At 40.2% G+C, this 13,711-nt stretch overlaps 2 protein-coding genes across 3 annotated transcripts in view; one reads left to right on the top strand and one right to left on the bottom strand.

Moving 5' to 3' along the window:
- LOC100705812 (ataxin-2-like protein) overlaps positions 1–1,029 on the top strand; it is an 11,069-nt gene extending 10,040 nt beyond the window's left edge. The window contains exons 22-23 of the mRNA XM_005463871.4: positions 63–222; positions 331–1,029. Coding sequence (XP_005463928.1) covers positions 63–222; positions 331–380 — 210 coding nt within the window. The 3' untranslated portion in view covers positions 381–1,029. The remainder of the gene's footprint in view (positions 1–62; positions 223–330) is intronic.
- Positions 1,013–10,168, bottom strand: adprh (ADP-ribosylarginine hydrolase). 2 transcript variants are annotated; one of them, XM_019362619.2, is made up of 8 exons: positions 9,566–10,168; positions 8,121–8,244; positions 7,843–7,951; positions 7,427–7,525; positions 7,248–7,353; positions 4,648–4,914; positions 3,113–3,327; positions 1,013–1,754 (listed from the first exon to the last, which is right to left on the bottom strand). In XM_019362619.2, exons 2-8 carry the CDS (start codon positions 8,202–8,204, stop codon positions 1,606–1,608), a joined length of 1,029 nt encoding a protein of 342 aa, XP_019218164.1. In that variant the 5' UTR covers positions 8,205–8,244; positions 9,566–10,168; the 3' UTR covers positions 1,013–1,605. The 2 variants fall into 2 exon arrangements, with proteins under 2 accessions (XP_019218164.1, XP_005463922.1); XM_005463865.3 differs by having other exon boundaries at positions 9,616–10,167.
- Between the last annotated feature and the right edge of the window lie 3,543 nt (positions 10,169–13,711).

Here is a 13,711-nt window from a genome sequence, read left to right on the forward strand (position 1 = left end):
TCAGCAGGTGGTGTTTTAACTTCTGATCTAAACCGTGTCCACTGATCTTGTTCCTCCCCCAGGCTCACGTTCAAGGAGCCATTTCGGGTCCCCACCACTCGGGGAGCCATGGTCAGCCCCAAATAGTGATGTTGCAGCCTCAGCAGGGCCCTGGCGCAGTGCCCCAGCACCCCCAACACGGACCTCAGCAGGGAGCACACCAACACTTCTACATCCAGCAAGGTATCAGACACAACCCCTCCCTCAGATTTCCCTTTACGGGTCAAACAAAGGTGTCGTTTGAAGCGCGGGCTTTACAGGCTCTGTTTTATTTTTGTTTACCTCCCACAGCGATGCAGGTCCAGACACACCCAGCTTCCTTCCATCCGCCTGGAAACTAAAACATCTCTGCAACCTCCCAGATTGTTCTCCCCCTCTCCCACTCCCCGTCTGCTGGATGAGAGGCCCAGAATGAACGCAACTCATTTAAAACAAAGAAACTGACAGGATCACATGGAGCAGAGAAGAAATCAGAAACCTCGCAGCACCTTACGCTTCTTCAGTACAAACCTCGGTGTCCGTGCGGCACTAGGAGGAGCTTTTTAATGCTAACGATGAAGGTGACAGAGGACGGCAGCAGCGCCTGACCCCTGGTGCTGTCCCGCTCTTCTCCCCGACTTTTTTTAATTTACCCTATTCAGAGACACGAGGCACCTTACTGGGAGGACCAGCCGCGGAGAGAAAAACAGCAGCAGACTCTTTATCTTCCAGAATTGTTTTTTTAGCCTTGTACTACGACACAAATGAGAAACGGACTGTCGCAGGATTCTCATGAATACAGGAAAGGAGGGATTTGAAGACGAGATGAGGACTTTTTAGCAATTTTTTTCCTCTTTTTTTTTTTTTTTAAACTCTATCCAGTAGTTACAAACCGCCCCCTTTCCCCTTCTTTTCCCCTTGTAGGAAAATCTAATTAAAAAACAAAAAAATGGACAAGACAAAAAAAATTAAAAAATAAACAATGACCAAAAAATAAAGTTTTCAACTCAACTACAAAGCGTTTAATTTATTGTATTGTTAATTATGTTTTCGTCTGGAGCATTACAGTTTGCCTTCTCACTTCAGGAGTTAACGACCATAATGAGGCACGCCAATTTATTTTTCATTATCCTTTAGCAAAAGCACATTTAATTTGAGGCTGGAGCGTTTGCCATTACGTCAGGTTGAACAAAACAAAGCAAATTACCTCCCGGAGGATGCTCGGCATTCATTTCACTTTCTCATTAGCTTGGATTCGTTCTGCTCACAGGAGCAAATCTGTTGATTTAAAACGGTCACTAGGGGGACCCCTGCTTATACGCTAGCCTCCGTGCCAACATCACGAGGCACTCTGTCCTTGTTCTGGCAGAGAGGACTCTTTAGGTTAGTAGGACACTCTGCTTCTGCGTCCCCTTCAGGCGACTATGACAACATACTGTGGCTCAGTGACAGCTCTCTAAATCAATGTACTACTGAGCGCACCAGCTAACTCTACGTCAGTGTGTCAGTGTGCGTGGCCCAGTTTCCCCCTCGCCGCGGCGGGCCGGGACACGCTCTGTCAGCACGGCGGGGTCGCAGCAACCTTCCTCAGTGTGACAGCGCGTAGAGCTGCTCGGCGCTGCGCTCCAGTCGCTCCCGGTACTCCAGGTTGGCGTAGTTGCCTTCGGGGACCCCCTGCAATCCGTAGAGGAGACCCCAACAGCAGCACGCAATCACCGCGGTGCTGTCGCTGTCACCTGGATAAGAGAGATGAGCAGTTAGTGTGCGTGATAATGCATCACTGACATTTATCATTTATCTTTGTGGCCATCTTAATAGTGACTAATGATTTTTTTTTAAATTATTATTATAAATAATGACCATCCATATATCACTAGACTGGCTTCTTTGGTGGGGATTAATATTGTTGCCTCACAGACAGAAGGTCCCAAGTTCAAACCCACCATTTAACCGAGGCCTTTCTGTGTGGGGGTTAATCCAAAGAAAACAAAGAGTGAGGTTAGGTTAATTGGTGATCCTGTCCAGGGTGTACTTCTGGTTTGTTTAAAAAAAGAGAAAAAACAAAGACACTCCAGATTTTTTCACTCACACAGTTTGTCTCACACCTTGTTGCATAATTATTGAGAAGCCAAACAACTGGCAGCTTAATCTTCATGCCTTACTTTATCAGCTGACATCAAGCTGTCCGTTTAATGTCTGATTTACTTCTTTAGTCTTGTTCTATGTTCACAAAGTTGCTACTTTCCTTAAAACAGGGACCAGTATTGGGTGCAATTGCAGTACAATTGTCTCTAATGTAACACATTTGCATTCCTGAGTTCAGAAATTACATTGTTTCTAATTTTTAAAAAAGTTATATAATTATCTGCACTTAGAAACTGTGCTTAAGCAACAACCAGTTGAACTCAGTTTACATGGGAGAGAAATTTCCAGGGAGTTTAAAAGATTTCTTTGAAGTTGTACAAAAGGTTACATTGTTCCTTCAGCTGGTCTCTTTAGGGGTCACCACAGCTGATCAGCACCCTTCTCTGTTACACCAACCCTCTGCAGGTCCTCCTCCACTACATCCATGAACCCTGAGGTCTGCCTCCTTTCCTCTGCCTGGCAGCTCCAAATACAACATCTTTTATCCACTTTCTGTCATGTCAGCCACAATTCCCTCAATTTGTTCTATCATGTCTCCTCGTCTTCTGCCTCTGTCAGAGGATACACCAAATACCTTCTTGGTAGTTCCCTGTAGTTACATTATTTAGCAATTAGGTGAAAGTGCGTCTGAAGTGATGCTGTTAGTTTAATAACTTACTTTGTACAGGGATTTAATAATCCATTGCTTAAAAAAAACAAAACACCTTTTTCTAAGTGACTGTGTGTAAATGTTTGAAATGAGAGGAATGCTGGCTAATCTATAAACATGATGGTTACCAGAGTAGTTATCAATCTAAACCAAAGATTGAAGTCTGCTTTTTCTTTTTGCCAAACTAAAGCTGAGTTTGTGTTAAGATAATTAAATGCAGATATTTTAGGTAAAGGTTTTACATTTAGTGCAAGACTGCACTCACAGCTTATACTACACTACACCAGTGAGACCTCTGACCTCCATGGAAGGCGGCCCTGCTCATCAGCTCTTCCCAGTCTGAACCTGCGCCCAGCAAGGCGTCCAGTGCTATCATTGGAGCATCATGGCCGCTGCGTCCGGCCCAGCCTGACAAGCTGAAGCTCTTATAGGCTTCGTCTCTTTCAGCAGGGCCGTAAGAAGCAGGCCAAATCACAGGGCCCACACCGTGAGCGAGGCCCCTCAGATCCAGGTACCTGTGGACAGAGGAAAGGGGGGTTCACAGCATCTACACGGTCTACCTGTGTCATTCTCTCTGTTAAAATGAAAAAAAATAAAACAGTGCAGTCATGTCATATGACTGTTACTACAAAAAGATCTGTTTTTTTATTACCTTTAGACAAAATCAAAATATATTTCTGTGTCCAGTCTGAAATAGACTTTTTTAGCTACTACTACCATTTAATCACTAGCTTGCTTTTAGGGTCATTCCATCTTAAATCATCAAAATGTTATTTTATTTTTTAAAATTCTCAATCATTTTTGATTTGCCAGATTTAAAATGTGAACATACGTAATAATAATCGCAGTGAATTTCTTTAGCTTCATATATGTAATATAAAAATAAAATGTATCAAAAACATGTCTGATAATTGGCTAGTTTAAATATTCAAAAAATAACGCCGTCCTCTAAAGTCCCATATTTGAGCACACTTTTAAAATAACATTGCAAAATACAACTAGCGCTAATTTCTTAATATTTAAATATATATATTAAAGAATGCTTTAATATGAAAATGTTTGTCACAAAATGTGTTAGTCATTAAAAAAATGATTTTTAGATAGCTAATCCAAATATTGTGGCGTTTCCAGATGGTACTCTGAACATCAGTGTAGGATTTTCATATATATTGCAATAATTGCAGGATTCACTCTGGGGTTTCTCAGTTATAATTAGAGTACCATCTGGAAACATTTTGCTTTTGTTGTACAACTTATCAGTTTTTCTGTTTGGTATGAAAGTTGAAGGAAAATTGAGTTTTCTTACTTTTTGTGATTAAGAATTTCATGTTAAAAAGTATTCTGCATGTTTTAATTTGCGTTTGTCCCTAGTTTTCTTTTGCAATGTGATTTTCTTTATTAGTGTATGCTCAAATATTGGACTTTACAGGATGGCTGTACCCCCAATGTAATCACTATTTAGCCAACCAAGTCCGTAAGTTTATTTCCCAAAATAACAAACTCTTCCTTTATATCACATTATCTCATTCAAGCATATATGACATCAAGTTACCAGAAATATAAAAGGCACTTAAATGTTTTTCTCCCAATTTCGTACATTTACCTGAATATAGTGTTTTGCACTTACATTGATCTTTGTCAGGCTGTAATACTTTGGGATAAAAATTACATTTGTTCTGCTTAAGTAAACCTGACCGGTGACATTTTAGTACAATTTCATGTCATCGTCTGTTAACCTTGACGCTGAAATAGGTTAATAGAACTTGCTGATGCTGGAAACTTTAATCTGAATTCAACATGACAGCCTAACGAGGCTCAATTTCAGCAGCCCATACCATTGCCACTTGTCACAGAAGTAGCCCCAGTCTCTCTCGGTCTCCTCCACGGCATAGTCTCGACCTTGAACGAAGTTCTTTGCTATTGGGCAGGCCTCGTTTATCAGGCCCAGACCCCAAGTTGTGATTGGCCTGCGCTGGACGGCGTATGAAGTGAAAAGGGCTGACGCGACGGCTCCCAGGAAGCCCGTGGGGTGAGGATGGGTCATTCTGCCTGTCTCGACAGCAACCGCCACCAATGACAACAGCTGGTCGGGCTTTGGATACCTGATGGGGATGAAATATTAAAGACCTTATCAGTATTTATTATGGAAGATAATATCTATCACCTGGGAATTTTAATCTGAAATATTCAGAGTCAAGTTTTCTCGTTGACTTGCACAGAGAACTTCTGAGCATCATCATTCTGAGTTAGTATGGTGCAGATAAATAACTGAAGCTGTTATTCTTCTAATAATTAAATTATCAGTATTTGTTGAGAGCTAAAAGAGCTAGTAAATTATTTGTTGTTAAAATGCTAATAGTAGATATTTTTCACTTATTCTGTGTTTTTATATAATTACGAAGAAAAACTATTTCAATGGAGTGAACTGCAGATCACCTTCAAACCACCTTCCTAATATTAAATAACAGTTTTATTTTAGTAGATTTGTCTCAACTGCATTAACTCTCATGACTGATTTTTGTTTCTTGCCCCCCGGGGGTATCCTGAAAGAGAGATCTTAAACTTAAAATAAGTAAAGTATACATATATTAAATAATGCTCCTTGTTTCTGCTACATGTAGATGAGCAGAATAGCGTGAGATCACCTATGTGACCTCCTCTTCTATGCAGGAGACAAAAACCCCACAAAGAAGTCAAAAACTCCACAGGAAACCTTCACCTTTGAAAGTCATGTGAGTTGCATAAGAAGGGCAACACTTTGTACCTCAAAAACAGATAAACAGAGTCCAAGAGAAAAATATTACTCTCAGCCAATGTGGACTATTATAACTGATGACTTGGATCTGGACCTGGGATGATTATTGTCTTTGGGTGGTTGTAACGTTGAGGATATTAAACTTATTTCTTGTATAATGTGAAACAAATAAAAATGGATTTACCTTTTACATTATAATACTAGACTTTGTGCTTTGTAAAATAATTTAAGGATCAAAAATAAAACTGGCCCTGCGACAGACTGGCGACCTGTCCAGGGTGTACCCCGCCTCTCGCCCTATGACAGCTGGGATAGGCTCCAGCGCCCCCCGCGACCCTGAAAAGGATAAGCGGAAGCGAATGGATGGATGGAAAAATAAAACTAGTAACACAAATAATTCTGTCCTCATCTGTATTGCATTTAGCACAAAGATGGTTCTCAGTTTAGATGTTGGTTAGTTTGCTGATTATCTTTCTAATAGAATTAAAATAGTCTCCAAAGACTTCAGGTCAAGTCCTTTTGCCATTTGTTACAGGTGTTCCACAAGGATCTATTCTTAGACCTCTTTTATTTGCCCTGTACACAAATAGTACTCACTACCACCCAAAACTGTAATGTCAATTTTTATGCAGATGACACTATTATATATGCCACTGTCTCTTCCTTTGCATTACAAATCTACAGTTTGCTATTGATACATTTCAAAATTATCTTATTAAACATAAGCTTGTTTATGAATTAGATAAAAACAAGGGTATGGGATACCACAGGCCATATTCAAACTTTTCTTAGTCTTTAAACTGTTAATTACTTTGCATACTTAGGACCCTGGTTGGATGCTAGACTCGCTTTTAAGACCCATGTGGAACACCTGTTAAGAAAATTAAAGACAAAGATGAGCTTTTTATAGATAAACAAATCTTGTTTCTCATTCACTAGTGAGAAAAATCACTGTATACTTAACTATTTTATCTGTACTTATACTTATACAATGTATTAATTATACACAATTATGGTGATATTGTGGTGATATTGTTTATATATACACTCATATATGTTATCATGGGTCATTCTTTTCTTAGTCAAAATTGTATCTTTTATGGAAAAAGTGACATGAACCTTTGCTATATCTCTTGTTCACACAGAACTTGGAAAAACTGGATTTAAATATGTTGCTGTTGATAAATAGAAGAAGTTTCAAGAGAAAGAAAAAAAATACAATTTCTGCTTTGATTGGAATATTTTAATGGTTTTATAAATGATCTCCAACTACACTGCATGAGCTTTTCTTCATTTATGAGCATGCACAATTTATCCTTGTCTTATGTTTCTGTGCATTTTTTATATGTGGGTTTTGTACACAACTCTCACTCGAATAAGAGTTCTAAATAAGAATACCAAATTAACCAAATTTAATAATAAAGTTAATAAAAAATAATAATAATAATAATTTGGGACGGCTTTCACTCACTTTTTTATTAAAAAACTGCTCTGAGAACACAGCAAAACACTCTCTCAGAAAAAGCACGACTCAGACTCAGTTCATGATTAAGATGTACTGCATCTGCTCAAGAAAGCCATATTTCAGAATTATTGCCAATTAAAAAGTAATAACCAAACCCACTGCGGACTCAGGGAAAAAACAAACAACATGAAGATTGAAAAGCAAGAGCTTTTTACCTCAGGCCAATGCACATGGACCTCATGGCTGCTCCACAGCCTGTCCCGTCAGGGTTATAAGCCACTCTGTATCCCCCTTCCTCCCCAGGCTTTAGTTGGGAAACCCCTAAAAGAATAAAGAGTTAGCCCTATATTGCCTCAATAAACAGATGTTAAATGACTTCAAAATGATGTTTTACCCAGAATGCTCGAAGGCCCTGGTTTCCTGCCCTCCATGTCCTTCATGGCTTCCACATAACGAGCAGCCACCTCATGCATGAGCTCCTCCCCAGTCTTTCCTGTTAGGATGACACACGTTGTTCAAACTGCAGACTTTAAAGAGGTAACTGATCTGTTAACAGGACTGCCTGGTTTGCCGTATCCCACTAAAGGTCAAGTTGAATTTCTGCCTCTTTTCCCCCACTTGTGTAGCACCTAATAGAGCGCTAAATCAAGGCAAGACTGGAAATTAGATTTGACCTTTTTTTGTGGAGCTCTTGAAGAGGCGTGAACAGCGGCTGTAAGGTCAATCCAATCAGCTCCTCGATTCCAACAAGATGTGCAACAGAGGAAAAACCAAGTAGAACAAAATGTTTTAATGTGGCTTTGGACTCGCCTGTTGCTAGTCCTTCAGCTGTAGCCAGATGCAGAACTGTGTCGTCACTCACGGGCCAGTCAGGGAGCTCAGCCTTGATGTTCTTTAGGCCACCGAGTTCCTGGAGCTCCTGCATGGACAGAGAGGATGATGATAAACACTCCTTTCTTAAGAACTCCCTTCTAAGTCATCATCAATAAAAACTACATGTACCTCATAAATTAGATGACACCTTCATCTTTATGCACGAGAAAAAATAGGACCCCTGGATGGAATTGCTTTGCAGGTGCAGTACTGACCTGGTGAATAGCTGGTCCTGATTCATTGTACTCCCACAGCTGGTTCCTGTAGCCCAAAGCATCACCAACTCCACTCAGCAACATGGCTGCCTTGTAGAGCTCAAGTGTAGCAGATCTGCTGGGGCTGAAAAGATCACTGTTACCCTGTTGAACTTTGCAAAGATCACTTAAAACGCACTAAAGGGCACAGACGGACAACCCAATCAGCTCATAGTGCTTTTAACTTTACGTTAAATAAAGAAAACTCATTGGCGAAGTCAGTGAGCTAAAGTCTTGAGCTACTCCTCATTTCTTTGTGTTTTTCTTCTAAGGAGCTTGACTGCCAGTTTTTAAGTGGTCTCATGCAATAGTTTTTCAGACTTTCTGAAGTCTTCCAAAGTTTTGCTTTGAACACTGGAGGCTTTTCACTCATTTTTTTTTTTTTTTTTGCTTGTTGTTTAAATCCTTAGGCTAATTTTTACTAGCATCCTGCTGGAACAAACAAATAATATGATTTTTTTTCTTTAGTTAATTTTATGAAAAATGCCAGTGATAACACAGTTTTATAGGCTTAAAATGATATTTTTGTACAAATTAGTTGATTTCCAATTAACTATCAGCTGGCATCTCTCAGCCCAGAGTACAGTGTGTCCTTAAAAATATCTACAGCATATGAACAGTACCTGGGAAAAAAGGAAAAAAAAAAAAGCAGCTTCATTTTTCAGCATCCCAAACACACACTATCAGTCATGGATTGGCCTCCCCAGCAGCTGGATCTCAACATTACTTTAGAGGGATCATCTTGACAGAGAACAAAAACAAAAGGCAGCTAACATCATAAAATAAAAAAATATAAAACAGAGCTTCAAATGTCCTTTAAGAAGCCCGGAGAACTATTCCGAAAGGTCTGCTTGCCTAAGAGAGTTCAGGCTGTGTTGAAGTATAAATGTGGTCATAGCAAATATTGACTTACAACCTGGTTGGAATTGTACCAACTCTGTTTTTGTCTTATACACTGCACTCTATTGAAGTTGGCACATTTTTCAACAAATCTCCCATTTTTCTAGCAAAATATAAAGAAATGAGTGGTGGCTCAAGACTTCTGCACAGTAATTTACATTTACATTTTAAAAAACAATAATCACTGATAACATTTAACCCTTAAAGAATAGCTCTGAATTAAAAATGTGCTTTATAGGAGAAATGCGCTGTTGTGTCAAAGCAGTCATTCTTCTAAGTTACTATGAGGCTAATTTACAGTTACTTGACATAAGTATAGTACTAGCCTATGTAGTGCTGTTAGTAAACATACACTGTAACTATAAATATCCAAATATGTCAACGTTCATTGTACTTTCAGCGTAAATCGCAAAAACAGTGTCTCTAGATGTCATGATATGTCACATATAAACAGTATCACGTGTGAAGAGAGTTGATCTAACAGGACAGGTCAATTACAGAGAAACCTGATTCAAATAACACAGGAAGTCCTCCCTCCGTGCAGCTGCAGCCTCACCGGTTCATTGCAGCGTGTCGTTCCCACAAACGATCCTCAGGAGGCGGTTACACGCGTCCAGTTAACACCGCGGCTGCACACGGGCCCTGCTTGGTTGTTGCAAGCTGCAGCTCAGACCCAGCTCAAAAAGACCCGGAAAAAAATAGCGTTCATTCAGAAAAGTTATGGTAACAACTACTTTTCAAACCACAGCCAACAGCCGGACTCGCGTGAAAACGTGCGGGCTAAAAAAAGACACAGAGGCGAACCAAGTTTAGCTCTCCAGCTGGCAAGATGGGGACAAATGTTTAACAGCAGGATCTCTGACGAGTTCCCAAGCACCGACCACACACACATACACATCATTTCTGTGTGTGGAAATCTGAAGATGATGGATTTTTATGGTCAGTAAATGTCAGAGGGATTTTTTTCTGGACTAAACCTGACTGTTTGGTATTTTCTTCATACAGACATTTCTCCTTGATCAAGTTTCTTCCTTGTCCATGCTTCACATTTGCACCAAAGTGGTGTTTGCATAACTTTACTGACAACCAGACACCACCCTCAGCTCCACCTCAGCATAGGAATAAGTGTAATATGTAGAGGTGGATCGAGCCAAATGCTGATAGTATTTATACCAGTGCTGATATCGGTATTGGATCGATACTGGCCCATACTGTCTTGTCTATTTTATTTATAGCATATACAGCACATTTAATCTACAGAAGCTGACCCAAGGTGCTTTAGAGAGAGGCATATTTACATTTCAGATCTCCAAAAAAAAGCCAGTTTCAATATACATGATAAACTGAAAGGTGTGTTTTGTTAATTATTGTGGAAAGTAAAAATCACAGTCACATCACAGTGGTCACTAAAATGTGCTCAGAATTAGGGAAAGTGATGATGATTCATTTCATAAATCATGACATGCTGCTATCCCCCACATAAGCTGCTTTTATAGGTTAAAAGTATCAATATTGGTATCAGCAATACTGGCCCTGTATTTACTTGGTGTCGGATCAATACCAAAATTTGCAGTATTGCACAGCACTAGATGGGTGGCCTGATGTGAGCAGATGTTTGTAGCATCTCTGTCCTGTGAGCTGCATCAGAAAATCAGTTTGTATCCAGTTTTGTGACATTAACTGATCTCACAGTTATATATGTATATATATATATATATATACACCCAGCACGCCCCTGCGGGCGGTTTATCCTTCAAGCTCGGGTCCTCTACCAGAGGCCTGGGAGCTTGAGGGTCCTGCGCAGTATCTTAGCTGTTCCCAGGACTGCGCTCTTCTGGACAGAGATCTCCGATGTTGTTCCCGGGATCTGCTGGAGCCACTCGCCTAGCTTGGGAGTCACCGCACCCAGTGCTCCGATTACCACGGGGACCACCGTTACCTTCACCCTCCACATCCTCTCGAGCTCTTCTCTGAGCCCTTGGTATTTCTCCAGCTTCTCGTGTTCCTTCTTCCTGATATTACTGTCATTCGGAACCGCTACATCGATCACTACGGCTGTCTTCTCCTGTTTGTCTACCACCACTATGTCCGGTTGGTTAGCCACCACCATTTTGTCCGTCTGCATCTGGAAGTCCCACAGGATATATATATATATATATGTATATATATATATATATATATATATATACATATACATATATATATATATATATATATATATATATATATATATATATGTATACACATATGGAGAGAGAGAGAGAGAGAATCAGAAACTGCTTTTAAAACAAAACCTTCAAGACACTTCATCACTTCACTGAAGATAAACAGCACACATAAACTGTGGAAACAAAGAAAAGAGTTCCTGAATATCCATTACAAGAACAATAAAAGTTTGGAGAGCAGAGCATGCCAGATGATGACTATCTTGGCAGTTCAGATGAAGGATCACACACATATACACACATATATATATAATATATGAAAACCTTTAAACGATAAGCATTTCACATCTTAAACTACACAGGTCTGAAGGATTTTCTTCTTTCAAGGAAAAAGTCACATTAAAGGAACTTGAAACTCACGAAGCAGTCCTAAGAAACAAGACAGGCAGTGTCTGTAAGTGCTCGTCACCAGACAAAAGACTCACTTATCAATGAAAGGCTGAATATTTAATGTCATTTTTTATATTCAAGTATATTTGGGACGAGAAGGAAATGAAGATGAGGGAGAGGAACACGGCTCCCCGAAATATCACGTCAAAACATAAGTCTGTGAAACATATGTACACACAGATTCCAGGTCAATAGCAAAAGATATCATCCAATGGGAATTTTAAAAATCATAGTAACCAGTCACAGACACAGTACATGATGCATAAAAGTTAAGGGGGAAAACAGTCCTGCGTTGGACAACACACACAGTTACAGGCCGGCTACACTGCAGTGATGACTTTATAGCATCTTGAGCAAATCAGAATCAATTTTAAGAAATAGGGAAAAAAATCCAGCAAAGACTTGACACCAAACCTGAGACATGCATCTGAAACTTTATTTGATCCATGTAGAGTTTCATGAAGTCTCATCAGAAATGGTCTCAGTGGAAGGGTTGTTGTCAAGAAGCCATTCCTAAGGAAGAGAAACAAAGAAAAAAGGCTGAGGTTTGTCAAAGTACACAAGAACTGGACAGAAAATCCACGGCAACAGGTCTGATGGAAATGTGAAATTATTGGTTCGCATCATCGTCAGTATGTACAGAGGATATTAGGATATAGAAATAACAGCGAGTGACTACAGCCATCTGCAAAACACATTTAAGGCTCTGTCAGGATTTTTCTCTTCAAAGAAATGACTCCACAGTTCTCCTTCGGGGTTCAGAAAAGCATTACATCATATTATAATCAATTCTATGCTCTTAAAGTCCACTTTAGATGAAGCCAAAGCTTCCACTGCCAATGATCTGCCCATCAATCGGATGTGTTCTGAAGCTCGTCCTGCCACAGGGTGGCATGGTTTCACTGCAACAAATGGACAGCTGCTTTTAAAGAGACGCGGTGATTGATGCTGCCAGCTGGTGGATCCTGATGCCAGACAGTGATTCCCCATGGCTGATGCACATGGTCAGTCCTCACTATACCGCGGGATTATCATCAAAGGGGAAGTGCAAATTGAGGAGCTGAGGTATCAGGAGGGAGAAGGCCTGGAGGCTATTTGTCACATGAATTGTCAGGCCCGAGGGCCATAAAGGACTATGGCGAGTACAGAGAGCCACAGAGAGAAAGAGTGGTGAAATAAAAACGAATGGTACATGTGCAGATATGTTTGGATGGATTGTGGATGTCAGCAGTGTTGTAGCTGAGAGACCATGCTGCATTGCTGTGCTGATAAGATATTTTAAGATAAGAAATGTCTGCAGCAGTGATGTCAAAAACATGTCGTACCAAGGCAGCTGGCTGCACAACAAATGTCCCTCAGTCCAGGTTACAAACTGATTTGGTATACACAGCGCTCTTATTTAAGCAACCACAGAGAACACTGATTACTTCCATGTCTATCCAGCAGACAGTAATTTAGGATAAAGAATGGCTCGGCCCAAAGTAAACAAAGAAAAGAAAAGAAAAAAAAATCAGCCATCAATGCTATTTAAAGTGGCAATAGACAGCTTCCCCTTGTTCCCCCACTGCCATGTGCCTCTGTCACAAAGACTGCAAACCATTTTTTGTTTAGTTATAACAAAAGTGGTTGTAGCAGGATAAAGCAGGCAGGTTCTGCTTCCTCCTCGCTGTAGAATTAATGCAGACTGATTCAGCTCTGCATCCATTTGTTCTCAGGTTCTTGTACTTTTGATTTCTATCCCTTTCCCTCTTCTTCTCGTCTTCCTTCGACAGCAGGACTTTTGCCTGGCAGAATTTCCACAGTTTTCTTAGTGTGCCATTTCCGCCATCTGCAGAAAGCACCTGGGAAAACTAAAGCGTCACCCCGGTCGTGTTTTGGTTGTGCCAAAAACATGTCTATTTCCAGTTTTTAAGCTCCTTAACAAACATGTTTTTACCCATTTTGCTTAATCCAACACTGTGACATGTACCACCACACCGGTACGACTTGCTTTATTTAAAATTGGAGGTATATCCATGTGTCATTTTGCACAGCTAA

Source organism: Oreochromis niloticus, linkage group LG8, assembly GCF_001858045.2.
Source record: "Oreochromis niloticus isolate F11D_XX linkage group LG8, O_niloticus_UMD_NMBU, whole genome shotgun sequence".
NCBI classification, from domain to species: Eukaryota; Metazoa; Chordata; class Actinopteri; order Cichliformes; family Cichlidae; genus Oreochromis; species Oreochromis niloticus.